This window comes from Haemaphysalis longicornis, unplaced genomic scaffold (genome assembly GCF_048455015.1).
Source record: "Haemaphysalis longicornis isolate Haplotype H1 unplaced genomic scaffold, Haemaphysalis longicornis Haplotype H1 scaffold_13, whole genome shotgun sequence".
Classification (NCBI taxonomy): Eukaryota; Metazoa; Arthropoda; class Arachnida; order Ixodida; family Ixodidae; genus Haemaphysalis; species Haemaphysalis longicornis.
This window is the reverse complement of record NW_027526233.1, coordinates 78,854,027-78,880,228: the sequence shown is the minus strand read 5'-3', so window position 1 is coordinate 78,880,228 and position 26,202 is coordinate 78,854,027. Positions and strand designations below refer to the sequence as shown.

At 51.3% G+C, this 26,202-nt stretch overlaps 2 protein-coding genes across 2 annotated transcripts; both read left to right on the top strand.

The window, feature by feature from the left end:
• The first annotated feature begins 353 nt into the window (after window positions 1-353).
• On the top strand, window positions 354-8,484 carry LOC144164110 (iris-like). Its single transcript, XM_077694662.1, has 2 exons — window positions 354-586; window positions 7,791-8,484. Exons 1-2 carry the CDS (start codon window positions 412-414, stop codon window positions 8,351-8,353), a joined length of 738 nt encoding a protein of 245 aa, XP_077550788.1. The 5' UTR covers window positions 354-411; the 3' UTR covers window positions 8,354-8,484.
• Window positions 8,485-19,874: 11,390 nt separating this feature from the next.
• LOC144163904 (uncharacterized) lies at window positions 19,875-22,703 on the top strand. The gene has a single exon (XM_077694570.1). The coding sequence runs from the start codon at window positions 19,875-19,877 to the stop codon at window positions 22,701-22,703; it is 2,829 nt and encodes a 942-aa protein (XP_077550696.1).
• Window positions 22,704-26,202: the final 3,499 nt, after the last annotated feature.

The window sequence follows — 26,202 nt, the reverse complement described above, 5'->3', positions numbered from 1 at the left end:
CGGTAGCATATTTGTAGCTCCCACAGGGAAAAAATACCTCCGACGCCACTGGATGCCGGTATCATAACGGGAGAGACCCAGGTACGATTCAAAGGACGGGAAGCGTTCTTTTTTTTTTTTTTTGGTGCGTGCACTCTCGACACCAGCCTCCTCGCCACTTTCCCTCACACTTCTTCGCCTAGCATTTGCCCCCTCTCCCCTTCGCCGAGCGGAATTTCCTCTTAACCATCCGCGCGGACGGTAGAAAGCGCAAACAGTTCCGCCGCTAAAAAGCGGTATGAAGACCAGCAGAGAATTTTTTGTATTCTACAACACGCGCGTGTAGCTGCGGCGGGCGGAGGAAGACTTTATTCGCTTGGGGTCGCAGACGGCGCGGGTGTGCGCGAGCGGACCAACGAGTGGCTTCACACGATGACGGCGTTCGAGTGCGAGGGCGCCATCCCGAAGGGCGCCCTGGACGAGCGCACGGCGCTACTCGTGGCCGCCGTCACGTCGCTGCGATCGGCCGACTGGAAGTGGAAGTTCCCGCTCAGGAACACCCAGCCGGGAGTCTTCTACGAGGCACCCTCGGGGATCCCCAAGAAGGGTGGGTGAGGCCCCTCGGAATCTGGGGTCGAGGATGCACTTTTCAGCGCCACCCGACTAGGTTGATATTAGCTGGAGGAGCGCACAAAGCGTACACTCTTAGACAATCCTGTGGTTCAACTTCAACACAATGCGCTCTATTGATTGATCTATGCAGCCGACAGTGAAATTTAAGCGAGCGACGATGCCGAGCGTGCGATTAGACGTTAAAGTTCGCTCTGCGCTGTGACATCACACAATGCAAGAATGACGTTCTGCATTGCGCAATGAGGCAGCGCAGATAGCATTTTTCAGCCAAATTGTACGCACGTTGTTGTCATTCGTCGAATTTCCGTCATTTAAGGAACCCTGCAACACTTTCGATAAACTCTTTCACTCCTTCCTTCGCATCTGGAAGTTTTGCGAAAGTTATACGCCAGCGCGAAGCGGCACTGCGTGATTTGCTCGTCGCACTAGATACGCCTCCCGTTTCTGCTTTGGTTTTGTGGCTTTATTTATAAGTTGGTAGAGAAAAGCGTACATTGCTGCAACTGAAGGAAAACGGGCCAACAGCCGCTACATGGCCTTAATGACGTAATTCGAGCAGTCGAAGAACGTCAAGACCGGGGAAGAGAGAAAAAAAATTCCCCCGCATTTCCCCGAGGGGGAGAATGTGAAAGTGCGAATGCACGGTTGTCGGCCCGCTTGCGGCGCTTGCGCTCGGCCCCCGCAACCCACCGCCTCGCCGCCTTCTCTTCCATCTCTTCCATCGGGTTTGTAGTATCACGTGTACACCACGCAGTTATCAAGCCGCTATAACGCCGCTGAGTCGCCAACGCACGCCGCTGACGACGTAGTTTGAATGCGTTAAAGATATAAGGCGCGTCACTAACGCTGATATCAGCGTCGTGTCCGTGGCTTGGTCGGTAGAGCGTCGCGCTGCGGCCGCAAAGTCCTCGGATCGAAACCTGGCGCCGGATGCCTCCTCTTTTTTAAATATAGAGGAGCACTGCGGACGCCGCCGCCGCCGACGCCGCCGCCGCCGGCGGTGGATGGTTTGGGGTCGCTTATAAAGTGCATTCGCACTTAAAATCTCTTGAGCAACTTTCCAAGTCATCGGATGCCCATAGACCAGTAATTTTTGGCTGAGGTACTTTGTGACCCGGTAACCTAGGTACTGGGTGTGTTGAGTGAATACATTCTGCAAGCATTTAAGATTTTCAAAAACACTTGAAAAAAGTGTTTCAGGGTCCCTTTAAGGGCACCGAGTGATTCATGGATTGCATTCGGGTAAAGGTGAACCGCATGCTCGTGTTAGAGCAGGAATCGGGAACCTGCAACCTGCGTGCCGTCCGCGGGGCAGCATTATGCAGCCCCCAGCACATCGTGAGAACCCCACCCTTCCCCCTGTCACTTACGACAATCCAGTTTTGACCTCACATGGTACGGGAGACAAGAACAGAGAATTGGTCGCTTCTAGTTGGCATTGTCTCCCTTCTTCACGCTTACCAAGATAATTGCCAAATAATTATTGCCAAATATTATTGCCGACTCGCTGAATTTTTTCCTTTTTCTGCAAAGCCCGCCTCCCCGACCTGCACCTGATTTGTCGTATACGGCCCTCTGCCATATCGGCTTCATGCGACTCGGCCCTCCACCACAAAGCATTGCCGACCCCTTTGTTTGAGTGTACTAACATTATGTAAATATTATATAGATGTTCTTTGTTACTAATATAAATTATTGTAATATAATTAACATACATTATTACGTCATTTTCCCGGTGTGATTTCAACCGAGGTGGCAAACAAATCATACGGGCGCGTACGTGACGCGGAAGGGACATATCAAGAATACTGCGGCTGAGACAACGCGCATTTTTTTCTTACGACGGAACACTGCTGACAACACATCCAGTGCACTCGGTGGGAGAGTGGGTGAGCGATATGGGGCCAACAAAACCGTTATGCGTAACACAGTACGGCGATGGGTACGTGCGGCCTAGTCTGGTTGTGGCGGCGAAGCGCAGCACTTGCTGGTCAGTGGCCACGGCGAACCTCCACTTCCCGGAGAGACAGAGAGAAGCTCTTTATTAGAAAACAGAGTGTTCAGCCGGCGTACAGAATCGCCTTCATGCTACTCTGTTAGGGGAGGGGGAAAAGGAAGAAAGGCCCAAGAGAGAGGACGGTAGAAAAGAAATACAAGCTTCCAAAGGGCCAATGAACTTAGGTAAAAAAGGCAAGTGCAAAAGTCTCAGAGTGAAGAGATTTAAATTTTTTGAATTAAGCCAGTGTCGCTGAGGTCGAAAACAGAAATTTTAGGGCTAGGCGTTGCTGAGAAGAAGAAGGCCAGGGCCTTAAAATGGTTTTTAAAGTCACTGGTCCTTGCGTATAACTTATGCGTGCAACGTTGTGTATTAAGATTGATCTAGAGTCCTTGTATGCAGGACAGTGGAGTAAGAGATGATCAATTGTGTCTTCCGATGCACATTTGTTGCACCTGGAATCGGGACATAGTCCAATGCGGAAACGGTAGCAGTTGGTGTACGCTGCATTAATTCGGAGCCGATGAAATAATGTTTCTAGATGACGGGGGAGCAGGTGAGGAAGTCTTGACGACAGCTGAGGGTCAAGGGAGTAGAGAAACTTGTGGTGGAAGGTAGGATCTTACCAGATTCTGTTTCTCTCTGAAAGGGCGTAGCGTGTGGCTAAGGTGGAAGCGTCGTGTTTGGTAAAAAAATATTCTTCGTATATTTCGGCAGGTGTGGCCTGCAGAGGCAGCGTCATCAGCTTTTTGGTTTCCTGTAATCCCACAGTGACCAGGCACCCACACAATATTGTTCCCAGCGCCTACTGCAAGGTGGTTTAGATAGAGAATATCTTGAACGCCAAGTTCATATGTAAGCTGCTTGCCGCTCTTAAGCAGGCACTTAAGGGCAGGTTTAGAGTCGGTGAATATGTTCCATTCATTGGTCTCTTGACGGAGGATGTAGCGGATTGCCTTTTTGAGGGATGTAGTTCAGCTGATGTCGAAGACGTTGGTCTTTCTGAAAGGTAGAAGAAGAGTTTACTGGTCGACGTTACGTATGATCCAGAGGAGGAACTTTGGGGCAACGAAGATCCCATCAGTGAAAATATGAGCCCTGGCGGAATGCAACCTGTGCATGTAGTCCAACGCCTCTTGGAGCAGTTCAGCCTGGGGCGTTATCTTCTTAGTTGTCATCCCTAGGCTGCCTAAACATATACGAGTAGACGTTAATGTCCAGGGCGGAAACTGATATGACATTTCTCGCGGCGGTTGCGTTGTTTAGGGAAGGGACAAAGCTATAATAGCATCTCCAAACCCAGAACTCTGGGCCGCAGGGATGCTGCTCACACAGTGTGGTGTAGGTTGAAGTAGAAGCCGGTAATGGACGTGGAGCGAGTCCTGCAACATGAGTGCGTCCAGAGGCAAGCAACGAGCTTCAGTGACGGTCTCGGCACCCGAGGAACCTCTCGGTAGACCAAGACAATGCGCAGGCTGTCCCGTCGTGCCGCTTCTAGCTTCATTTTGTTAGTAGGCACGGCATGGTGTAGTAAGGGAAGGCTATAGCGTATGAAGCCATCGACGTAAGCTTTGCGAAGCTGTAGCATCGACCCACAATTGCTGCCCCATCGCGAACCGGCAAGGTATCTCAGAACCTGAGACGTCGCAGAGATGCAGGCACACAGTCTTTTTATCTCAGGCGACCAGGAGAGATTGCGGTCGATGATTAAATTACGCCAAGATACCTGTGGGCCCGGGCATACGGGAGAGCTCGTCCACTCAGCAGAATTGGGTACCGATCCATGCGCTTCCTTGTAAACGCCATTGCAACGCTTTCCTCCTGCGATAGGTGAAGTCCACGAGCAGCAAGGTAGGTTGAAATGGAGAAGAGGGCCTTCTAGAGACGTTGCTGAGTGGTGCGTCCGGAGCGTGCTGCGTGCCAGATACAAATGTCGTCTGCGTAGATCTTGATGGTAACTCCCCGCGGTTCGCACCGTTTCAGCTCTATGAGAGTCAAATTAAATAGCAGTGGACTTAAAACGGCTCCTTGTGGAACGCCTTTTTCGACGGGGAAACGTGATGTGTCACCATCTGAAGTGCGCATGAAAAGCTGATTTCCAGCAAGGTAATCCTCGTTCCAGGCGTAGAGTCGTTCTCCAAAGCCATGTACTGCAAGAGCAGTTACAATGGCTGAGTGTGTGACAGAGTCGTAGGCAGCTTTTATGTCTAAGAAAATTGCGATTGGTATGTGGCTAGAATCCAGTTGCTCCTCAACTGACGAGATAAGGGTAATTATATTGCCAATCGGCGATCTGTGCATACGGAATCCATTCATCTCTTGCGGGTAAAGGCGTCTGCTTTCGAGAAACCAAGACATTCTTTTATGAATGCAGGGAGAAGGTGGCGCGGCCAAGTTGCGTCGTGGTGCGGGGCGGAGATCTAGGCCTACGTGGTATTTAGTAATAGTTAGCAGCCACGCATTGATCACATGTTAACACCGCATGCACTTTGATGGATGCATGATGCATCGGGAAACTTATCTGTTCGAAGAACACTTAGGCCGCGGCCAAAGCGACACTTTCAGTTAAACAGGCCTATCGACGTGGTAGTAAAGCCACACTTCGGCGGCTTACCTCTGTTACGGAAGTATCTTCGCGATTCTGGTCAATGCCGGCAATGCGGACAAAGACGCGAGCGGTCGGTATCCAGGAAAACGTGACATTCAGTAAAGATAGGTACAGGCCCGGCATGGAATGATGATGATGATTAGTGACCCTTCCTTGGAATTGGGACGGCGGTTCTCAGCAACCTACGTGCCTGTTTTAATCCTTTGATTGCTAATGGTATCCGCTATGTGACAAGCCAATGAGGTGTCATCGTACGAAAGAATCTAATATGTCTATGTTTTACCATCTTCGTTTAATCATAGCGCTGCTCTTAGGGCAGGCTCGAAATACTTTTTTTCTGTCAGAGGTGGTAGCTCTCATAGGTCATATTCCCCTCTCTGCTTTTCGTCCACCAGCAGTCTAATCCTCTTTAGTCACCTCGGCAGCATTGACGTTAACTGCCTCTGTGCTACCCTTCAATAAATCCTTCTGGAAACCGAACATTACCCAGATATATTTGGATGGATATCCCCACATTCTAACACTATCTACCGCATAGTTTCTGTTTCTTTTCCGCAGACCACGCATACTCCATCATTTTGTGCATACGTCCCCACAAAGCTCTTGGTTCTTAAGTATCCTGCTCTAGCCTGAAAAAGCGAAGCACTGCCATTGGGCTTATCGTAGAAATTTTCCTTTTTTTATGTCCGATTTTTCTTCCCTGTACATCTCTAACGACGTTTTAGTTTGCATTTTCTCTCCACTAATTCGTTTCTATCTGCCTTGCTTCTTTTTTGGGTACTTTGGTTGTCTATGATCGTCCTCTGTTCTATCCGTATTTCATCGTAAGAATTGTCTTCCTTAGCCAATGCGTGTCCACGCTTTCCATGTACTGGTACCTAAAAACTTTAGCTCCCCACCTGCGTTGATCCACTGCTCTCAACCCCATCTCAAAACATATCTTACTCTGACCATTTCGAACTTCAAACGACGCCCGGCCCATATCTACATGCACTGCTTTGTTAGTTGTTTTACCATGCGCTCCTAAGGCCAAACGGTCTACCGTTCTCTGGTTCACTTCAAGGCATGATAGAGCTTATGATTTTAAGCAGGAGACTGCGTCCACAAATGTGAAGCCCGCAACCGTATTCCTTTTTTCACAGTACACTCACTATTTCATATTTCGTATACCCCCACAGAACTCTATGATTCATTATAGCTGAGTTTCGGTTTCCTTTGTTCGTAAGTAACTCGTCGTGAGTTCGTGAGTAGTTGTCCCCTTCGTTTATCCACAATCCCAATTATTTATATTCCTTGACTCTGGGTAATTCCTCACGTGCTCTGCGCACCCACCTCCGTCTATTCGTTCGCTCTGATCAGCCGGTGGGGAGCTAAGTGGACCGACCCGCCGGACCCGTCGAGAGCCTCGCCTGCTGCCACAACCAGACCGGCCATGCAGAGACCGGCCTCCCACGCTTCTGTGCGAACGAGCGCGCTCTCTGTGTGTACTGTATACTCTTTGACACCCGTGGTGCCTTCTGACGGTGCAAAGAAAAGAACTATTCCAGGAAGGGTTCTGGTAGTGCTGGTACAAATACTTTACCCGATACGCCAGATCCCCGGTGGCAACAATTCTTCAGTTATTAAGTGCAATTTCTCCATATGTACAAACACATGTTCCACCTTCGTGCGGCGCTTAAAGCGCCTGCCCTGAGCCAAAAGCGATCAGGACCGCAAACGTACTTGGACTACTGCTGTCTTACCAATAGGTAAAGGAATGCCGCTTTTCGTCCTACATAACCGGTCTCAGTAGGAGGTAATTGGTACCGGGGGAATTTTGACATGTGCGCAAGGAGCAGTGATTCATTTTGTTCGTTATACGAGACATTTCGCGAAGTCTAGAACTTGTTTCAACCCATTCTTGTTAAAATATGTAGCAGTACGTGGCATACGCAGGGTATCATATCGGGAAGTAGGTGGGCCGGATCACTGAAAAAAAGAGAAAGGAAATCATGAAATAGGCAAAAAGTAAAATACAAAAAACAAAAAAACAGCCAAAGGCCGGATTTTAGACCTTTATATTATGATACCTTCGGGGGGAGTCATGCTCCGCCTAACTTTTGGATTGTTTTGTTCACTTTTTTTCAAACTAAAATTGCAAATTGGCTGATCTTCATGGTGAGGACCTACATCGAAGCTTCATGTGTTTGGTGCGAAGCTTATCGGCAAAAAACAATTATCGGCAGTCGCTGTTTGTTTACAGCAGGGTTATTGTCTTCGAAAATTCCATGGGCTTACTAACGAAATTTCAAAGGTATGTGAAAAATATTTAAGCCTTCGTGTACCCTACATGTTTAAAGTTAAGAAAAATCACTGCATAGTGGCTGCTCTACGTGAGGGAAGCAATGCTCTTTCCGAATTTCACGTGGGCTGGATGATGACGAGTCCCTCAGTAAGTCAGTCAGTAACGTCGTTCCACAAAACTGTATATTAGCCTCAACACTACGTTATAAACCGGCAATACCGCTGCAGTGTAGCATCTGCAACGTTGTTTCAGCAAGTGTTCTCTCCCGCTCTCGTATACGCGTCGTGCAGTGGCGATGATGCGACAACGCGGCCACTTCCCCACGGCCGACTTCGGCGAAGAGCTGGACGCCACGGCGCTGGAGCTCCGCTACCGGCGCCACATGAAGTCCATGGTGTTCATCCTGCCGCGACAGCGCGACGGCTTGGCGTCCCTGGAGAAAGCACTCACGGGTCCCCGCCTCCAGATGTGCCTCGAGAAGCTCCGCGGCCGAGGCTGCGTCGACCTCACGCTGCCCAAGTTTTCCGTCAGGCAAGCGTTCGACCTCAAGGACGTCATGCCCAGGCTGGGGATCGTGGACGTCTTCATTCGGGGCCTGGCCGACCTCCCGGGCTTCAAGGCGGCCGAGGTCGCGTCCCCAACGTCTGGCCTCTCGGGACAGCACCTGTCGTTGGCGGTGCACTGCGCGTCGGTGCAGACCAGAGAGAAAGGCCACAAGGCCGGCCCCTGGACCGACACTCCCCGCCTCAAGTTCACCGTGGACCACCCGTTCCTGTTTCTGGTCATCAGCCGGTCTCCGGAAGCAGTGCTGCTGATGGGCTCAGTGAGGAAGATCCGCCTACCCTACATTTGATCTGGCCTCGCTGTTGAACGCCTGGGATGACTGATTCCAGGTTGTCTTCTGTGCGCGGAATAGCTTCTGGACGCTTCAAAAAACGGGTGGCGCTCGTTTAGCGTTAGAGTTGGCCTGCATCGCACAATCAACTTCAGGAGCGGCTTGTGCGATGTTTATCTTTCATGAAATTCTACAGAATAAATAAATATAATTAGGTTTAAGACTTTCTTCATCAGCCCTCACGTAGATGTATAAAAGCTTCGGGGGGTAAAGTCGCAGCGTGACCATTGCGTGGATTTTCTTGTATACACTCACGTAGCTCCAAGTTATATGCCAGTGAACAAGAACGAAAGCCCCGCGGTCTCCAAATAACCGAGTGACTAAAAGGATAATGGGGCATGGTTCGCGCGCTCTGCCGTTTTTGGTAAAACGTGGCATACGTGTGCACTGACCAATGCCGCCTTGCGCTCGCAGTGCGCTGCTATTTTTTTTCTATTCCTGGGTTCTATCTACTAATGACACAAACTCGCTCTGATCCTCCGTTTTTGACACTAAGGCTAGCCAGGTCGCTTCGCCAAGAGACTCGTTTGAAGGCGTCAGCAGGCCACTTTTTATGTCCTTCGATCATGCGGGGATATGCTGACACATCCTTGTATTTTTTTCACGAAAAAACATGGGCCTTTCCGGTTCCCCTTGTAGCTTGTTAATGTATTGTCTGCGGGCGGGAATAATACAATATTTACAATGCCACTGTGAATTACGACAAGTAAATTAAACGCGGCGTAATGTCAGGGTAGTTTTGTTGCTGAATATCACATAACGTATTTCAAGATAGTTTACATAAAACCAGTTACAGCCATTTTCCGTAACCACACCGCCTTCGTAGACGGCCATTTTCTAACAGCAGACGGGAATTCCATGACGTATGTAACTTCGCTGAGAATTATGACAAGTACATAAAACGGCGCGTAATGATCGAGTTCAGCGGTCAATTCCAGTGTGACTTTTTGCCAAGATACAGCATAAGATTGACAGCTACAAGGCATTCCAAGAAAACGCAGCAATTTTTTTTTCATCTCGACGCAACGACCAGATGTACGGACATTGATCACCATTTCGCTGCAAAGTTTCAACGTTCATTACGGGCGAAGCCCCTTACTGGCTCTGGCTGGCGGCGTCTCCTGTTGTCGCGTCATGTCATCACATTACTAAAACACAAGAACACTCGTTTTAAAATACCTCGCGCTAGAAAGCTTCATCTCCGTGGCCAAAAGCGCGTACTAAAAGTACACACCGGGGCACTCGTCTTCCGACACCTCACGCTTGAATTTTTAATTTCTGTGGGCAAAAACACGTAAAAAAACACACCGGGCACGTTTTCCAACGCATCGCGCTAGAACGTTTCATCTCCATGGACAGAAACGCGCACTTAAAGAACACACAGGGACACTCGTCTTCCAACACCTCGCGATTGAATATTTCATCTCCGTTCGGCAAAAACGCTTACTGAAAGAACACACTGAGGCACTCGTTTTACATTGCCTTGCGCTAGAGCGGTTAATCTCGGTGAACAAAAACGCCTACTAAATGAACGCACCGGGACACTCGTTTTTCACCGCATCGCGCTAGAACGCTTCATCTCCGTGGGTAAAAACTCGTACTAGAACTCTTTTCCAACGCCTCTCGCTAGAACGTTTCATCGACATGGGCAAGAATGCGCACTAAAAGAGCACACACTCGTTTTCCAACGCCTCGTGCTGGAACTTTTGATATCCATGAGCAAAAACGCGCACTAGAAGAACACACCGAGAGATTCGCGTTTCCAACGCCTCGGACTAGAACACTTCATCTCCGTGGGCAAAAACGCTAGCTGAAATAACGCTTAAAATAAATAAAATCGAACTTTTGGCTTTATTTTGCCCGAAACATTCGTCGTTTGTGTACATTACTCATATGAGACAACTGGCAGTTCCTCCGGAAAGTCCGGAATAACCAGCATGTCCGGATTATTGGAGTCACAAAAAACGGTCGGCCAGCTACTGTATTTATTTTTTGAACAAGCAAGGTATAATGTAGTCGCAATTCTGGCGTCTTTAACAATAAGAATGACGTGTGGGTGGTGCTTCATCCTCTTAATCTGCGGCGCACTGTTTTACGTCTCGGAAAGAACAAGGGAAAAGCAGGAGTGCGCAAATAGGACACCGCTTGCCTTCCCAAGAGGTAAGAAAGATGGTCCTGCAGTTAAAAATACTAAGTTAGCATTTTGAATAGCCTGCAGTGTTCTTTAAGGAAAAACTCTGGCAATAATAGGGACAGGACTGCCTCGCCGAGCCCGCGTATGGGTTGTGTTCACTGCCGTGGCACGCACGTAGGCAACACAATCGCCTACATAGTTTTTGCCCAAGCGTCTGTTTTGCTAAGGCGACACCGCAATGGTTGCGTCGGGCTCCACGAGGGGACAGTACTTGTCCGTGCTGCCGCCCGCCACGCCACATGGCAACAGTGAGCTCTTCGATGTTCCGAACAATGCCCCACCCAGCTCGAAGTAGTACCTCGACGCCAAATACTGGTACGATCAACAGCCTGCAATCTACTCATCGTAAGACGCGGTTGAAATAGTAGCATGAGTAAGTAAAGCGGTGAAAGCCTCAGAGCCGACAGTATTCTTGCAACTGCGTCGTCATAAACCAAGTCGCGTGTGTGTGCTAGTGAAAGCCGATTGCCGCTCAAGGTGTGTCACCCCTGTTCAAGGACAAGAGAAATATTGTTGCCGAAATTTCGCCGCGCGGAAGCCAAGCTTGTTATTTGTTTAAACGTCGCTCGCAATTCCCCAGCGCTTGTGGTGGCTGGGCAGTGCGGGCACGGCACCGTTCAGGTGACGGCCTCGCATGCACTTGTTGTATGAAATGTACACCCGGCGTCAAAATAAGCCGGGGCACGCGAGCGCGTGGCAAAATGCATCGCCGCGACATCTGACGTTGCACATCTGGTGTCGAGACACCGATGTGTGCGTGCGCGTCCAATAACGCTCACCAGCTTGTCTTTTCATTCGCTTCAAACGGCAACGCTTGTCACATTCAGCGCTTAGCGCCAGGGGCCACTTTCTTTGGTCAACCCGTCTTGCTCGCACACGCTTCAGCGGCCGAGGGCGCGGGTGAAGATGCGTTGCTCGCTCTGCGCTGCTCTGACAAAGGATACATGGCAACGGGACTGCTATCTTAGTTTTAAATACTGCATTCGTTTTAAGTGCGAATGCACTTTATAAGCGACCCCAAACCTTCCACCGCCGTCGGCGGCGGCGGCGTCCGCAGTCCTCCTCTCCCTAGCAACGGCGTGGAGCGGAGAGGAGCGTCGGTAGCAACGGCGCGGTGACGTCACTTCACCACGTGACCGCGCTCGCTCCGCCTCCTCGCCGTGGCTGCGCGGGTGCGCGCCGCTCCCCCCACCGCTCCTCGCGCCGTGACGTCATGGTATGACGTCACAGCGCGCCTCCTCTCCCCAGCTGCTGCCGCGCGCCTCTCTCTCCACCGTGACGTCACACTCTCTCCTCTCCCCCTCGCTCGGCTGCAGCTGCCGTGCGCCGCTGTCCCTCTCCCCTTGCGCTCGCCTCCTCTCTCAGCCACCTGGCTCGGCGCGCTCGGCGCGGCGTACCCCCCTATATATGCAGCGATAAACTGCCAGACCTCCGTGGGTCGGCTCGCGCGCGCTCACGGGCGAATGCCAACGGATTTTAACTTTACTCCCCCTCATAGCATCACCCCGTGCATTCGCACTGAACCATGTTCACCCTCGGGGAAATGCTTGGGAGTTTTTTTTACAGGAAAGCTGTCTATGGCTAGGATCCAGCAGATCGTCTCCGGTAATAGAGCGATGTAGACAAGAATGTAGACAAGACGTAGACCACTGCGTCTTAGGCCGGGTTCAGAGTGTTGTCGCAACTGTCGTAATATCTTTAAGTAATGACGTCATTTGACGTCTCAGCCAACCGAACTGTGTGAAACGCCGTTTTTTTACGTCCATAGCACACGATACGGCTGTTACGTATTTAGTCTGAACATAGCATTAAGCGAACGCACATCATTGTCGCGCGAACGCCCCCCTCACGTTTTCTCCAAGCGTCGAGCGCCTCGTGCGGGCACAGCATACTGCCCCTTCCCTTCTTCTACCGCACACTTTCGGAGAGCGCTGGCTCGCGCCACCACGGCGAACCTACTCCCCTCCCAATTTCGCGACATTCTCCTCCTCTGCTTTCCTTCATTCGTCAGTCTTGCCATCGTTCGCTCGGTCACGACGACGCCGACGCAGCTGAGCCCGGAGAAGGGCGCCAAAGGGCTGTTCCCTAAAATGTCTTCCCAGCAATTCATTTGTGTTAGGAGGTGAAGCAGACATTAAGGGGATCGTTGTAAGTTTGATCTTTGTAACCCTGTCACACGGCAGATCTAATGACATTTAGAGCGAATGACATTTGCTCTAAATGTCATTAGATCTGCCGGTAGATCTAGATTAATTAGATTATTTAGATTAATTCGGCGCTACACGTGAATACCGAATGACATTTGAGGCGAATGACATTTAGCGGTTAACTCAGGTCCCGGACCTCAGTTAGTGGCCAAATGAGTAGCCTCGACAGCAGTAGCGCGTCCCTAGACATGAAAATTCAGTAATAAACCAAGAAATACTGTTTCTAAAAACTGTCAGTGAACTTATATTTTCTTCTTTGTGTTGTTGTTCAAATACAGACAGACAAACAAGTACTAACAAAAAAGAAAATCTCGTCCCCAGTGCGCGCGCTACCGTAAAAGGGATTTTTTCCAGACTTGTCGCAGCTTGTGATGTGTACTGATGTCAAGCTAAATCGGGGGTTTTCTTGTATTGTGGGGTTCTACGTTTCACACACCAGTTATTTCCCACCCCGCAGCCATCGCGCTCAGCAAACATGCCTTGCGAGCGCCGGCTGCGGACGGGTCCGTTGTTTGCGGAGACAGACAGAGGCAGGAGGCGGCGAGGGCAAAACATCAATGGCAGCATTTATTGCAAAGTGCAAACCAAATACACTGCATACAGACTGATCGTAGGCCATAACGGTAACATTGGGAGCGAGGCATTAAACAACGCTAGAGATCGAGATGGTTCGACTCACCGATTGCATACCGGAGCAGCGGAGCGCTGCTCGTGTGAGCGCGGGTGCAGTCTCCCAGCTCGTCCGGACGCGTCCTTTGTGGAGCGTTCCCCAGGTCAGGACCAGCGCGCCGAAACGTCCGCGCGCTACCGGATCCCCAAGACAAGAGAGCGTCCCCTCGTCATGCTACGTCCCACCAGACTTCGCCTTACGGTGGCGCTAGTATCGAGGAAGAACTCGTTCTCGGGTAAGGCAGAGGGGAAAAGGGTAAACGCTTCCACCAGGGCGAAAACAAACCGTCCGGTCGCTGGCGCCCTCCGGTATGGTTCCCGTCGCGCGAGCGAGGCGCGTGTGCATGCCGGCCGCAACGGGAAGCTAGCCAGAAAAGGGGTTCGCGTGAAAGTCGCAATCCCCACAGTATTTATTTAAAAAATATTCCTTTTTTTACGTTTTTTTTTAAATATTACGCGTGAAAACAGTCTAGATGTGCTTGAAATGTAATTTTGCGGTTTTGCGAGCTCGTTAATCGTCAGCGCTATCATTATCAAACGGCATTTGTCCCGCCGTGTAGACCCGCATGGCCGAGCCGAATGTCAGTAACAGCTAATGTCATTCAGTTTTAATTGCATTAGATTTGCCGTGTGACAGGGGTATAGGATGGCTTTCCCACATCGACTGAGTGAATCACGTCAATCTTCGGAGGGAATACCATCACGGAAAATGGCTCTAACGCTTGTTTCATTAAAACTATACCGAAACAAATTATATGAATGTTAGCCGCTAAGACGAATCTAACACAAAGCCGAGTTTTATATAGTTTTCAAAATTATATGGTTCACACTGAAATTGTAAATATTGTGAAATTCTCATCCGCTGTCAGTATATATGGGGTTCTACGGTAGGGAAACGGACAGCCCCATGTTTGTCCACCCAGAGAAAACTCTAGTTCATCAAGTTCATTCAGTCAATTAACTTTGAACTATGCTCAATCGCAAATTACAACAGGTTTTCCTTTGTGCACCCCTTGGACTACGACACAGTCAAAGCTCACGTTGAGGCTTGCCACCACAGCTTTGATGGTCATCCTTCTTCACAGAGTGGAAGAGCACTGAATTTCTTGTTAATTTTTTGTCAAACTCAGGACCACGCCGAACTCTTCTCCCGTTTCCCCTTCTTTAACTGCTTCAGAACGTGTGCAAGGTGAAGTCTCAGCACAACTTCAACGGCTCTCCAGTAGCGAAACGGGGCGCACTATCCTTCAACAGCTCCACATTACTTACGCCTCCCAGCATGGGGAAAAGGTGATGCTTACTGACTCACAGCGGGCGCATATCCGTATATCTCCACTTCCTCGAAATATGCACCCGGTATACAACATTGATCGACGCCTAGCCAGGGCGGCTGCTCTCCACCGCCGCCTTCGAGAGGAGAAACAAGTGTTCTACGTCGACTCCGCAGAATACCCAGACAGAGCGGTCATGAGCATAGTGGCCGTGGATCAGCAGGGTAATTCAACTGCCTCTGGTTCAGTCTGTACAATTCACCCAGAGACCGGGGAGGAAGCAGCCATTGCACTTGCCATATCCTCCACACCCGCAAAAATAATTGTGACTGATTCGAAAACAGCCATTAGAAACTTTGAGAAGGGTAGAATTTCACCCCAAGCGCAGCGCCTTCTTCAACCCTTTACTGGGTCTAAACTCCGCGAGGTCCTTCTTATATGGACGCCAGCACATTCGTCCTTGCCAGGTAATGAGCATGCTCACGAAGCGGCCCGAGGTTTCAGCTACCGGGACCGCCTCGATCTTGATGAGCAATCGCTACATACGGGGGGCAGGGACAGGCTTGTGACATATAGGGACATCACCGCTCACTATCGCTTAGGCCGCCTGAAGTACCCGCCGGCGCATCCCTCCCTCAGTCGGTGGCAGTCTGTGGCCTGGCGACTCTTGCAGTCCAACACCTTTCCAAACCCCGTAGCCTACAGCCACCTATACCCAGACCTTTACAAAGAGCAATGTAGATGGTGCTCCGAACGAGCCAACCTGCAGCACATGGTATGGGCCTGTCCCGAGAAACCACAACACACATCACAGACAATAGTGATCAGGACTCTGGAGCAATGGGAGGCCGTGTTGCTCAGCCCCGACCAAGATACTCAACGCAGCCTTGTCCAACTGGCCGAAGATGCCGCTAGGGCTCACGGGCTCCTGGCCGCCATCTGACGGGGAAGGACCATCGAACGCTTTCTTTCGTCCCCTTCCCTCCCCCAGTTTGGGCAAAATAAAGTTTTCTCATCATCATCATCATCACACATTCATAAAATGGATTATTACGCGCTTCAGTTCGTTTTCTGTTTTGTGTGCTCATTCTTAGTTAACAACCAATGGCATGTTTTACGAAAAATTATTAAAACTCGTTCCACCGGTTGTGATTGATATCTACTGAACCAGCGCGGACCAGCAGTTACAACCGTTTTCTCCAATACTTGGCAATCTCTCTCCGTGGATTGCGTTATAATGACAACAAACTAATTGTCCAACGCTTACAAATTCACTACCTAATTACGACAAGTAAACGAAACTTGGCATAGCGGTATAATCGTCCTATCAGCATAGGTTCATAGAACTGGGTTTTGGATACATTTAATAACACATGAATTAAAGCCGTTTTCTTTAATCATACTCCCTCCGTAGATTTCCATGCTTCGCTGCACAACAGGCAGTGTCGGAAGGCCAGCTTACAAAGACCAAGCTTCCGCCGATCTTCATAAAGGCGGCTTTACCTGTAAACATAGACGCATTGCTGGGAACTCCGGAGGGAGCGTTAAACGAACAGGTTGTAGTCAAGCCCAGCCCAAGAACAGCGTAGCTGTTAAAAATACCGAAGTGGGAGAGCATATGTGGGACACAATTTCGTCACCGCGAGACGGGCAAGATTATATATAGTTATCTGTCATAGCAGGTCAGGGCGAGCAACACATCTTCACTCTCACCCTCGGCCGCTGAAGCGTGTACGAGCAAGACGTGTTGAGCAAAGAAAGTGACCCCTGGCGCCAAGCTCTGAATGTGATCAGCGCTACCGTTTGAAGCGAAGTAAAAGACAGGCTAGCGAGCGTGGTTGGACGCGCACACGCACATCGATGTCTCGACACCAGAAGTGCAACGTCAGATGTCGCGGCAATGCATTTTGCCACGCGCTCGCGTGCCCCGGCTTATTTTGACGCCGGGTGTACGTTTTGGTAAAACATTAAAAAAACATGAATAGGTTTTTATACTCAACTATGCTTTAGAGGACACTAGTGGTGACATCCGTGGTCGCAGTCAACTGCAGCGTCGGGCTCTTGGGCGCAGTTTCACTTTCGTTCATATCCGCTGTTTCATTTCGTGGGGATGCCAAGTGCTCGAGAGCTAGGAGAGCGCCGCCACATAATATTAAGTGCCATTAACAATATATCTGTTGACACGGTTGAAACGCGGCTGGTGATGCACGCTGGTGTTTTTTTTTTTTCTTCAGCGAGTTCCGTGCGCGAAGCGTATGCGCAGGCACAGCGAGCACGGTCATGGCGGTTTTCAGTGTTGCCACGCGATGATTCACTTTTTCAATGAATCATAATCATCATCCTAAGCCTTTCATTGTTCACAGTCGGGCACAAGCCTATCCCATAGATCTTCAATTATCCCAGTCCTGTGCTAACTACGACCAATTTATCCCCGCAAACTTCTTCATCTCATCTGCCCATCTTTCTGCCGCCCCCTGCCAGCCTGCCTTCTCTAAGGATCCGCTATGTTACCGTTAATGACCTACGGTTATCTTATTTTCGCACTACCTGTCCTGCCCACGCCCATTTCTTCTGAATTTCTACTAATATGTCCTTAAAACGCGTTTCTTCCCTGAGCCACTCCGATCTCTTGTCCCTTAATGTTTCAGTGAATACAACGAGGTAATTGTGGCCATGCCCGAGCGCATGCGCAGTCAGGTTTCACTACCCACCGAGCTCATCGTAGCGTACATTCGCCGCTATGCTAAAACTCTCTACTAATCAATTTGCTTTATACAAAACAGTAAAATAGGAGCGATAAAAAATTGCCCGCGTATCTTCTCACGCTGCAAATTTCGCCGAAAGACGACAGTCTTTTGCTGCCCTGCCACGTAAATGGCTCTCTTCCCTCCCATATGCCACCACTCATGCCGTTCCCCTTTCGACCATCCGACGCTAAACCGTGACCCTTCGATGGCCTCCCTTCCCAGATTCTTTTGCAAACCCCGCGGTGGCGCAGTTTGCCACCGCAGCGATGCGATCGCTGACCACCACCACTGGCTGTGGTCCTGCCTCACCTTGTGCCCAACGAGAATGCGACTTCTTGCGTCCGCCTCCTCTTGGGCCTCCGCCTAGGCGACGCATCCGCATACACCACATGGACACATGGGCGCCAACATCGTTCCCTCCTAGACTTTATCCGCGAAGGGAATATTTCCATGCATGTCGCCGCCCGCACGCTTATCTACCGGGCGTTCCCATCCAACACTCTAACGTCACCGTCGGAAGCATACCATTCTGTACCTCAAAAATTCAAAGACATCCTCGAACACTACCGCCTCGAACGCCGCATCTTTTCTCCGCCCCACGACAAGTTGACTAAGGAAGAAGAAGCCACCACCTACAGCCGCCTTCAAACCAACACCTACCCGCACGGCACCCTCCTCCACACCATCCACCCCTCCTGCTACTCCGCCACCTGCAAGTACTGTTCCCAACCCTGCACACTCTACCATATGATTTGGGCGTGCCCCACACACCATCCCCCCACCCCCCTATTCCCTCCCCCAACCATGCATGAGCAGTGGGAAGGCATGCTAGCCAGCCCGGACCCCGGAAATCAGCTTCGGCTGGTTGAAAGGGCCCGTGTGGCAGCGACGGCCCAGGGACTTCTGGACTGAGAAGACCCCCCATTGCCACTACTCCAGAACTAATATAGAAATAGTCTATTCCTCCTACTTTACCTCATCAACTTTCGTCATCATCAACTCATACCCACTCATCTATGCCCTGTGCCAAAATAAACGCTGATAAAAAACACGGAGGAGGTTTGTTGGTCAATTCAATTTTCCCGTCCTCCGCTGCTCGCGCCACCTAACTTGGGAACACTGCCACGAGGTCCAGGCTCGAGCAAGGTCTTTTTGTAATTTTGGGTCAAAATATTGTTTTCAGTGTGCATTTTTTTGCTCTCGCGAATGTCAAGCACGAATTTATTTTCAATTGAAACAACACGGCTATCATAAGTTGTTCATCGATGCTGTGCCTCAAATGAGCGTAATGCTTTTTTTGCCCGACAATGTTGACAAAAATTGCTCCCAGATCTAGTGGTTCTGAAAGGTTTTAGCCCTATATTATTACCTCGTTCAAGAATTTTAACTTTTTTCTGGATTGCCGAATTGACACACAGACAGGCAGACCAAAATTTCCGGGTTTAAGTAGCCGAAGTTAATCTTTAAAGCTGCTTACGCAAGAGCCTTGCAGAAATGGTCCACCATGACACCCCAGTCCCTCCCTGGCTGGCCCATTTTTAGATGCGACGCATCTCTTTCACCCGCCGTGTCCCTCCGGCGTAGTCCAGCGGCGTCCGCATCCCTCCCCCCTTCTCCTCGCCGCGCCAGCTCCGTGCTAGCGCCGCTCTCACCGCAGCGCTATCTGCGTGTTAGCGCTCGGCTGCACTCGCTCCGTCGCCGTGCTAGCTGTGCGTGGGTGTGGGTTAACACATGCGCATGCGCTGCTCTCTCTCATTCCCCTCACCGTACATATAAACGCGCTAACTGCGCCGTTCCGCTCAGTCGTTCCGCCGGCGCTCCTCCGATGACATCATCCGGTGACCACCGATGATTTGAAATGGAGACTAACAGGCCTGATATCGCGATGGTCGGCGCAACCGTAACAAGCACCGGCCACCCCGATAAAAATTTACACCATCTTCCCGCGAGGGGAACCATGGGGTAGATGCGACGCATCGGGCCGGGGGTGAACATGCTGCGTAAATAGGACACACAACAACAGCAATCCACACGCTAACATAACGGAAACGCAACGGCAACCCCCGATGCGTCGCATTTACCCCATGGTTCCTGTAGTGTGTCGCGTCTCGACTAGATGGCGCCACGGCGACCATCATCATCAGTGGATTCTAGGTGCACTAATTAAGCGAGCTCCCCGCCGGGGCGGGTTATGTTCCTGCATCGTGTCTGTACGTGTCTCTCAGGGCTGCGTGCTCTGCCGGGGCGGTCCCTCGGCGTACCCGCTCGGCCACCCTCAACATGGTGTCAGAAGTGGCTTTAGTTCTTCGGTTCAACGCTCGTCCGTAGTTCAACGGTTCAACCAGTTCAACCCCGTACGCCCGTCACGAGACAACCGCCGCCGCCCCCGCCATGACTACCCCTGCCATCGCCGCCGCGCCGCAGCTGACTCAGCTACGCCCACCACAGCCCTTCGACAACCCCGGCTCTTGGACTACGTGGCTGCTCCAATATGAGGATTACACTTTCGCCACGGGCCACTACACAGCACCGCCGGAGGTTCAGGTGCGTTCTATGCTCTACTGTATGGGTCCGCAAGCCCGCGTCGTACTCGCAACCACGCCGCTGGGTGACTCCGAGCTCAAAGACGTTGCCGCCGTCAAAAAAGCGTTTACCGACCATTTCATTCATCCGCCCAACGAGCTGTACGAAACGGCCCGCTTTCACCGCCGTGCTCAAGAACCGGGCGAAACTGCCGATGCCTTCTACACGGCTCTCCGCTCGATGGTAAAGCGCTGCAACTACGCGTCGCCGGAAGTCGAGGAAAGGCTCGTCCGCGACCGCTTCGTGGTCGGTTTGCTCGACCGTAACCTCTCGGATAAACTGTGCCGAAGTCCGAAGCTCACCTTGCAAGAGGCACTTACGCATGTCCGTCAACACGAAGACGCAGAAAACGAGCGCCGGGCACGCGACTCGGCCGACTCGTCACCGCTTGCCGTCGACGCCGCCGCGCGTGTTCGTAACGCGAAAGGAAAGCCTGGGTCACCAGACAGGCCCAACCAGAGAGGGTGCTTTTTCTGCGGACGTTCTTCGCACGAGCGTGCAGACTGTCCGGCTCGACAAGCAACTTGCAATTTCTGCAGCAAGAAAGGGCATTTCGAAACTGTCTGCATGAAGAAAAGAAGATGCAACTCCAAGCGCACTCGGTCTTCAGCAAGCTCCGTTGAGCTTCACGCGGTGGCAGAGAACCGCCCCAACGCCAAGTTCATCGAAGTACTCGTGAATGGCTCCCCACTGTCGTTCAAGGTGGACTCGGGAGCCGAAGTTTCGGTCGTACCAAGCTCATTTTCCGGAGTTCCGCCAAAACTTCAAGTTCCAGAAGGCGAGCTCAAAGGTCCCGGTAATCACACGTTGCCTGTCCTGGGTACATACCAAGCCACACTCACGTGGAAAGGCAAGTCCGTGGAGCAGAAACTGTATGTTCTGGAATCCAAAACAGTTCCCTTGTTAGGCTTCCCTGCAATTCAGGCCCTGGGGGTATGCAAGTTCCTTGACCATGTCTCAGGCTCACAGGAGTCGTCCGGAGAGCTGCTCTTAGACCCTGGCCTTTTCGAGGGACTGGGGACATTGCCTGACGCCTACACAATCCGTTTGAAACCCGGGGCGACGCCCTTCTCACTAAGTGCCCCGAGACGTCTTCCTTTACCTCTCCATGAGCCCATCAAGAGAAAACTGGACAAGATGGAATCGGAAGGAGTGATCCGCCGCGTCGATGCTCCGACAGAGTGGTGTGCTGGACTGGTAGCTGTGCCAAAAGGTGATGGTGATTACAGGATCTGCGTAGATCTCTCTCAGCTTAACAAAGCCGTCCTTCGCGAACGCCACATGCTACCGACGGTGGAACAATGCCTAGGCTTGCTTGGAGAGGCCAAGTTTTTTTCTAAGCTGGATGCTAAGTCAAGTTTTCATCAAGTCATGCTGTCTCCACAGTCACAGCTGTACACAACGTTCATTACCCCGTTTGGTCGCTATTGCTTTCTGCGGCTGCCATTCGGCATCACATCGGCACCCGAGTATTTCCAGAAGCAAATGTCTCGGATACTAGAAAGCCAGACCGGCGTAGTGAACATGATTGATGACATCCTTGTCTTTGGCAAGACTCGTAAAGAGCATGACCAGCGCCTCCAGCAGGTCCTCGCACGGCTCTCCAAGGCAGGCATCACGCTCAACCGAGACAAATGTTCCTTCGGCACCAACAGTGTCAAGTTTCTAGGAGTCGTAGTGAGTGCCCACGGTATTTCACCCGACCCTGACAAGGTGGCAGCCATCAAGCGTCTGCCTGCTCCCGAAGACCTCTCTGGCGTTCGTCGTCTACTGGGACTCGTGAATCATGTGGGACGTTTCTTGCCGAATGTTTCGGACGTCACCGCACCTATTCGCGCCCTGCTTCAGAAGAACTCTGAATGGACATGGGGCCCATCGCAGCAGTCTGCTTTCGGGAAGCTAAAAGAACTGCTGTGCTCTGAACGGTGCGTTGCAACTTACAACACCCAGTACAAGACAACTGTTTCAGCAGATGCAAGCTCCTTTGGCCTGGGGGCCGTGCTTCTGCAAGAGCAACCATCCGGAGAGCGTCGAGCAGTTGCCTTCGCTTCAAGGTCTCTCACGTCGGCAGAAACAAGATACAGCCAAACCGAAAAAGAAGCATTGGCAGCCAGCTGGGCTGTGCAGAGGTTCGACCAGTATGTCTGTGGTCTGGACTTCATCCTGGAGACCGACCATCAGCCTCTCGTTGCACTTTTAGGCAACATGGAAATCGACCTCTTGCCACCTAGAATCCAGCGCTTCCGTCTGAAGCTCATGAGCTACCAGTACAAGGTACTCTATGTACCCGGCAAACTCTTGGCTACAGCTGATACGCTCTCTCGAGCTCCTGTGGATGCTCCTTCGTCGCAGCAGGCCGACCAGGTCGAACTCTACGTGCAAGAACTCATCCGCTCCCTTCCAGGTCTTGTCTCCACACGGTGGGACGACCTGCGCCAAGCCCAAGCATCTGACGGCGAGTGTGACCTTCTCGTGGAGTACTGTACTAGGGGTTGGCCCAGACAGTCTCGGTTGCCACTTCATCTGAAAAAGTATTGGCAACACAGGGGAGACCTCACTGTGTGTGATGGTTTGCTCCTGAAGAACACTCGCATTGTCATCCCCACCTCTCTTCAGCGGTACAGTACTGCTACATGAAGGCCATCAAGGGATCAACCGCTGCAAGGCAGTGGCACGAGAGTCGGTATGGTGGCCTGACATCAACAGCCAAATTGAACACACCGTCTCCAGCTGCCCCAAGTGTGCTGAGACTCGGGTCCAACGTCCAGAACCCATGATGGCTACTGTCACACCAAGTCTTCCGTGGGAGGAGGTGGGCGCCGACCTCTTCCACGTGAACGGCAGGGACTACATTCTTCTGGTTGACTACAGGTCCAGATTCCCCGAGGTCATCAGCCTTGGGTCAACATCAGCAGCAGCAGTAATCACAGCAATCAAGAGCGTTTTCGCCCGCCATGGTATCCCCAAGTTACTGCGCACAGACAATGGTCCTCAGTTTGCGGCCAGGGAATTCGGGGACTTTGCACTGGCCTACGGCTTCCATCACGTCACGAGCAGTCCTCGGTTCCCGCAGTCAAATGGGGAGGTGGAGCGAATGGTCCGCACTGTCAAAGACCTCCTAGGCAAGTCGGAAGACCCGTACCTGGCCCTGCTGGCCTACCGAGACACACCGGGCGTCAATGGACATAGCCCTGCACAGCTGTTAATGGGCAGACGCCTGCAAACTCGCATACCCAAATCGACAAACCAGCTGAAGCCAGGTTGGCCATCTTCGGTACAAGTGGACCAGCGGGATCGCGCTAACAGGCAAAGACAGGCGAAGGACTTCAACAGAAGACACGCTGCTCGTGAACTTCGTCTGCTTCAGCCAGGTGAACATGTTTGGGTCCGAGATATCAAGAGTCCAGCTGTCGTCTTGAGCCCAGCGCAGCGTCCGCGCTCGTATGTAGTAGAGACACCCAAAGGAATGCTGCAGCGCAACCGCAGTCACCTTGTTCCTACTTCTCCCTCACCAGCAGTGGCCACCAGGAGTGAGCAAGCGTCCCCGTCTGCGTCACAGGGTGCGACACCACCAACTGTGCGGGAGCCCACTGCGCAGGTGTCACGGTTCGGTCGAACCGTTCGCCAGCCAAGGAGGCTGGACTTGTGAGGGCTTCTGAAGCTGGACTTCTGAAGGGGGGATGTAGTGTGTCGCGTCTCGACTAGATGGCGCCACGGCGACCATCATCATCAGTGGATTCTAGGTGCGCTAATCAAGCGAGCTCCCCGCCGGGGCGGGTTATGTTCCTGCTGGTAGCATCGTGTCTGTACGTGTCTCTCAGGGCTGCGTGCTCTGCCGGGGCGGTCCCTCGGCGTACCCGCTCGGCCACCCTCAACAGTTCCCTCGCGGGAAGATGGTGTAAATTTTTTTAGGCCAATGACCATCTCATCTCTGGCTGCCCATTTGCACAAAGCAACACTGGACACGTTCTGGAACTGCCACCCAAGAGCATCGTGGCCAGCCCAGTATAATGGACTACAATTGGGGCAACGGTCTAATTAGTGTCGCATCATGACGGCGATGGGTGCAGTCCACTCAAACGGACCAACCGCTACCGCTCACTGACTACCCAGGGTCACTGTTAATTATTGATAGCGACGCTGGCTATTCAGTATCCGGAAGCGGTTTGTCCGGTTGGGTAAAATCAATACAGATCGATCCGTTGCAGTTGCGAAACGACACCAGCGAAGATTGCGGTACTGGATGCGAGCAGTCTGTGTAGATTTTTACCTAACTGACCAAACCGCTTTCGCTCACTGACTAGCCAGAGTTATTATTAATTAACAGTGACCCTGGCTAGTCAGTGAGCGGAAGCGGTTTGGCCAGTTGGGTACAATGAACAGTGTGCTCCCATCGCCGCCATGGCGCAACTGTTTAGACCATTACGTTACAACCAGAGTACCTCAATGCTTCTCTGGTCATGAAACTCCCGGCCAAGTTTCGTATGGGGACAAAGGCTACCGCGAGGGGCGCCACCGCAGATCGGAGGGCATCGGGCGGTCGCCGCTGCTCTGTAGTCAGACCGGCAGGCAGGAACGCAGTAGCAGCATGCCCTGATAAGTCCATTTGAGCGGCCCACGACACGTAAAGCGAAAGCGCACTGCTGATATGACGGCGAGCGTCTGTTTTATCTTACTACGTGGTCCGTTCCCTGCCAAACGCGTTCTGACCACGCCCCCGGCTGCCCTCCGATCCACACCAGCGCCGCGGCGCGGCAGCGTACGAAGCTCTCCCATAGCGTGACGGCGAAGTTTCATGATCGGAAAGGCATTGAAGGACTCTGCTACAACTAAGAGTCGAGCAGGGGGCAGCTTTGTATCTATGGCTTGTTCAGGCAGTGTGCCGCTGGGTGCCCTAAACGTCAAAAGATGCGGTGTGCAGCAGTATGGACGCCACCAGGAGTTAACTGGGTCTTGAAGTATTATTTGACCTCCTGACCCAGTAGTTACTCCTTATTGAGCTTACCCTGGTACTCGATGCACCCCTAAAGGGGCAAAGCAGACAACTACAAGTTTGTTTTTTCGAAAGACTTGATGCTTTACAGGGCCCATTGTGCTTTTCCAGCAGCAAGTGATGTTTTATTCACCGAGAAATTGTTGAATTTCAGTTGAAATTTTGATTCTCCCTCCAAATCTGTGTTTCGTGATGTCTGCCATTACGTCACATGTATGGGTCTCCAAGAGAACTTCTAGTACGCTGTTCAGTGAGCAGTGGATTGCGGAGCATTGTTTACCGTCAGTGCTCCTAATGGAGCAGCCTTACTGTTCCGCACCACTATTTGCCTTTCCTTTGTTTTTGACCATATTTGCACCTGGCTTGTTTGTTACGGTAGGTAGAAATCATTTTGTGAAACATGGGTTTGTTCGACAAACAGGGTCACGTAAAACAACGTTGCTAGCGCCTATCGGCCAGTGTCGTCTGAGACAACCCCAAAGCGCTGCACTGCTGTGCACCTACAACAGGCATAATGCGCGCAGTGCCAACAGCAGCGTGTAGTGGTACGTGTACTTTCTAAAATGAATATGCATTACACTTGAGCACAAATAGCTTGTTCGGCAAGCTTATAAGCCCTGCCTAACTAGCGTTCGCTGGTCGCAGTCAATTGCACGGCTGTGCATATAAAATGTTGTCAGTGATTCCGAAGAGGCAATCTTTCGAATGAACCAAACGTATTCTGTCTGCATCACCCCTTTAAGAGTTGGGGGTATACATCCCAACCTGGCCTCCTTTTGAAAATGCCAACGTCCCAAGCAACCACGGACATCCGTGGAACGTCCGAAAAACAGCTGAGCATCCAATGGCTAGTTTGGGTGGCCACTGTATGCCCATGTTTAAATGTACTTTTGCGGATGTACTCTGGACATCCAGCAACGAATGTACAAAAGACACGTTTTCCTATGTCTGAAAGTCATTGAAATTTACGACGCATCAAATGATAGTTCAAGTTGAATACAAAAGCGGAAAAGCTACTCTGCTTTTCAATTAAAAATATTTCTTATAGCAACAACCTCCCTTGCATATTGCAAGTTCCATCTGTGTGTACTAAAATTAAGCCTAGTTAGCTTTTTTTTGAAGCACCACACCTAGTCCAACACT

What these genes read in the sequence shown, in the direction of transcription:
- LOC144164110 (XM_077694662.1), top strand. Translation starts at nt 412, where the DNA reads ATGACGGCGTTCGAGTGCGAGGGCGCCATCCCGAAGGGCGCCCTGGAC. An exon ending in CTCGGGGATCCCCAAGAAGG is followed by an intron (nt 587 to 7,790) that starts GTGGGTGAGGCC and finishes CGCGTCGTGCAG; the next exon opens with TGGCGATGATGCGACAACGC.
- LOC144163904 (XM_077694570.1), top strand. Translation starts at nt 19,875, where the DNA reads ATGACTACCCCTGCCATCGCCGCCGCGCCGCAGCTGACTCAGCTACGC.